General features: G+C 35.1%; 2 protein-coding genes across 2 annotated transcripts; one reads left to right on the forward strand and one right to left on the reverse strand.

Moving 5' to 3' along the window:
• Positions 1-303: 303 nt before the first annotated feature.
• Positions 304-1,540, forward strand: LOC124915298 (zinc finger protein 511). Its single transcript, XM_047455993.1, has 4 exons — positions 304-534; positions 617-681; positions 757-955; positions 1,029-1,540. Exons 1-4 carry the CDS (start codon positions 394-396, stop codon positions 1,377-1,379), a joined length of 756 nt encoding a protein of 251 aa, XP_047311949.1. The 5' UTR covers positions 304-393; the 3' UTR covers positions 1,380-1,540.
• Positions 1,541-1,650: 110 nt separating this feature from the next.
• LOC124915299 (50S ribosomal protein L27, chloroplastic) lies at positions 1,651-2,782 on the reverse strand. The gene is made up of 3 exons (XM_047455994.1): positions 2,393-2,782; positions 2,080-2,181; positions 1,651-1,992 (listed from the first exon to the last, which is right to left on the reverse strand). Exons 1-3 carry the CDS (start codon positions 2,690-2,692, stop codon positions 1,807-1,809), a joined length of 588 nt encoding a protein of 195 aa, XP_047311950.1. The 5' UTR covers positions 2,693-2,782; the 3' UTR covers positions 1,651-1,806.
• Between the last annotated feature and the right edge of the window lie 541 nt (positions 2,783-3,323).

Below are 3,323 nucleotides of genomic sequence, written 5' to 3' on the forward strand. Positions count from 1 at the left end.
TACAAATTGGTAACCCACAACCCAAACTAATATCAATTTACTTTCACTTACTTTCACGTACAAATCTAAATTAACCACGTCTAATGTCTCAATAAATTTAGATTAAATATTATTATATATATATATATATTATGAATTTTATAGGTAAAGGGTAAGTATTTTTTAAGTGAGAATAAAAGATTTGAACAAAAGCCCGCCTTTAGGCCCTAAAACCTGAAAATGATTTGAGGCCCTAACTAACGAAAAACAATCCAATTTCCTAAACAACCGAGAGATCTCCTTTCTTTGTCTACAAATCTCATTCAAATTTTGCCCTGCCAATTCCGAAACTGAACATTTGAGCTTATACATACAGATTACAGACTCTGAGTGATAACTGATAAGATCCTTGAAATGGAGATGAAGATGGAAGTTGAAAACCCCACTACTCCTCAATTAGGGTTTCCTTTCTGGACTTCTCTTCCACGACGATTCCTCCCAGACGCTTTGTTCTTTGAACCAGGAAATCTTGAGAGAGAACTTCTTGCCAAACAGGTTCGTTACTTTCATTTCCTTTTTCGATTCCATTTCGATGCCTTCCGCTCGTATAATTGTTGTTGTTCTTAATCGAGTTCAGATTGCACTAGATATTACAGATGATGAGAAACAACAAATCGAAAACATTGAGAATGAGATCACCAGGTATATAATTTTTGATTGCTTCTCAGTTCTATGTTTTTTTTCTGTTCATTCCTATAAAAAAAAACTCCTATCCAGGGAGGTATTCTGTCCAATTGTGAATTGTGGTGCCCATTTGAAATCATTGGAAAGCTTTGAAGATCACTACAATGCTCGCCATGCTGCATCTTGTTCAGTTTGTTCTAGGGTTTACCCAACATCACGCCTACTCAGCATACATGTTTCCGAAGTTCACGATTCTTTCTTTCAGGCAAAAGTTGCCCGTGGATTTCCAATGGTAACTCTTAAAATTAATCAAATTTCGAAAAAATAGTATAAGGGTCAAATGCTTTCTTTGTTTGATTGTACAGTATGAGTGCTTAGTTGAAGGGTGTAGCATGAAGATGAAGAGCTACAAAAGTAGGCAGCAACATCTGATGGATAAGCATAGATTCCCTTCCACTTTTGAGTTTTACAAGAAGGCTCACACATCAAAGAAGCAGAGAAAGAAGAAGCTGCAACATAAACAAATCAGGAGCTCTGATGCTATGCAGATTGAAGAAGAAGTAGAAGAAGATGATGACAGTTCCTCCATTGATGGCCTTGTTTCGGCTGTGTCCAGACTTACAGTAGACAAAGACCCGTCATCTATCAGCTTTGGGCGTCGTCACACACGTGGGTTGGCTTTCGTTCCTAGGTCTGTCCAACGCGAAAGAAAATAATAGATTCTTCTAAAAATTAACATTTGTAAGAGTTTATGCTTGGAAGGACATGGTTGATCTGTGATTTCAATTGTCATGAAGAACTGTACCAGTTTTACAGAGATACATAATAATGCTAATTAAAAAGGAACATTAAAAGTTTCAAATATGTAGTTAGTTTCCTTCTTATTTTCAGACACTGATCTCTTGTGCTTATTCTTGTTCACTGTAACAAGTTCGATTCGTGATTGAACAAAAGACACTTCTTTTTTTTTTTAGTATAAACAAATAGTTAAACTAGAATCAAGGGAACTGCTTTGATTATGGAAGCCTTTCAATTGTCATGAAGAACTGTAACAGTTTTACAAATACACAACAAGGCTAATGAAAAAGATACACAAAAAGTTTCAAATGTGAAGCCTTAGGTTTGAGAACAGGCTATATTATATCAGCATTCGGCATTTTCAGGAATTGCATTGGCTGAAGCGAGAATAAGCTGTGGTTCAACATAACCGGCCTCTCTGGCGTCCCTTCTTGCAGCTTTGCGTACACGTTGAACCCTAAAGGCCTCGCGCCTTCTTGCTCTGGAACTGTTTGGATTTTCAGGCCTTGGTATGCTTGGATAGACACTGATCTGTTGAGATTAACCAAACAAAAGATTATTATTGCATAATTGATGTCTCAACACTTGAGCAATAGATGTAAATGAGAGAATACAGACCTTTTTCTTATCTGGGCCATACTTCTCAAACTTAACCAATCCATCAATCAATGAGAAGATTGTGTGATCCTTGCCAATGCCAACATTCTTTCCTGGATGGAACTGACAGACAAGATAGACAGACACTAATTTAGTTTCCATTCCAAAACCTAGAAAATGTAACAACTTTAACTTCACATTCAATCATGAATCAGGGAATAACCAGTCTCAGTTACACGAAATGAAAGGAGAATTTGTTGGTAGCAACCATGATCAAACAAACAAGCTATCAATCGATTTAACAGAGAAATTGAAGAAGGTGTGATGTTGGTACCTTGGTTCCACGCTGGCGAACGATAATGGCGCCAGGCTTTGCAAGTTGGTCGCCGTATATCTTGACGCCGAGCCTCTGGCCTGGGGAGTCTCGTCCATTCTTGGTGCTTCCGGCTCCTTTCTTGTGTGCAGATTCGATGGTAAGAGGGAATTTCAAGGGAAAAGAGACGACGGAAGGCTTGGGAGCACTAGTAATCGATCCAAAATCACCTCTGAGGAAAGATGAAGACGAGCTTGAAGATAACGAGAGCCCTCGAAAAGCACCCATCAAATTAAAACTCATAGAAGTAGCTGCTGCCATTTTTAGGGGCTACTGGAGCTGGACTGGCTAATGCTTGCTGCGGTCGGATAAAGAAGAAGAAGATGAAGACTAAAACCTTATCTGCGGGGGATTTTCTGGATGCGCCTCATTTTATTTCCGTGGTAAAAACAATTAAGAGTTATATTCAATATTGTAACAAAATTACAGTTTTAAATTTAATAATTATTTGAAATTTAAACTTGTTTTAATTTGTATAACAAAACCCAAAAACTTCACAAAATGATTGTTAAAATTCATTTTGATCTTTTTTATATGGTTCTAATTTATTCGTTTAAATAAATTGTTTTAAAAAATAAAAATAAATTAGTTAAAAATAAATGTTAATGAAAACGGAACCTTAAGATCGTTAGTGGAAACTTATTTTTTTTTTAATTATTGACCATAATCTTCAAATTTTAAAATTCATTTAAATGTTTTTTTTTTCAATTAAAATCTCAATCTAACTTTCAAAAATTAAAATACCAAAGGAGAAGTTTAAATAAATTTAATTAGTTAAAAATCTTATAATTACAATTTTTTTAGATTTTAACGAGTTAATAAATTATTTCGAATATACATAAATAAAATGAATTTATATTAAACTTGTTAAAAAATATGACAAATTCAAATA

Source organism: Impatiens glandulifera, chromosome 9 (assembly GCF_907164915.1).
Source record: "Impatiens glandulifera chromosome 9, dImpGla2.1, whole genome shotgun sequence".
NCBI lineage: Eukaryota > Viridiplantae > Streptophyta > Magnoliopsida > Ericales > Balsaminaceae > Impatiens > Impatiens glandulifera.

Excerpts from the sequence above, each read along its gene's own strand:
- LOC124915298 (XM_047455993.1), top strand. The coding sequence starts at position 394 with ATGGAGATGAAGATGGAAGTTGAAAACCCCACTACTCCTCAATTAGGG. Across the intron at positions 535-616 it reads GAGAACTTCTTGCCAAACAG|ATTGCACTAGATATTACAGA; the intron begins GTTCGTTACTTT and ends AATCGAGTTCAG. Across the intron at positions 682-756 it reads ATTGAGAATGAGATCACCAG|GGAGGTATTCTGTCCAATTG; the intron begins GTATATAATTTT and ends ACTCCTATCCAG.
- LOC124915299 (XM_047455994.1), bottom strand. The coding sequence starts at position 2,692 with ATGGCAGCAGCTACTTCTATGAGTTTTAATTTGATGGGTGCTTTTCGA. Across the intron at positions 2,182-2,392 it reads TTCGCCAGCGTGGAACCAAG|TTCCATCCAGGAAAGAATGT; the intron begins GTACCAACATCA and ends CTTGTCTGTCAG. Across the intron at positions 1,993-2,079 it reads ATGGCCCAGATAAGAAAAAG|ATCAGTGTCTATCCAAGCAT; the intron begins GTCTGTATTCTC and ends TAATCTCAACAG.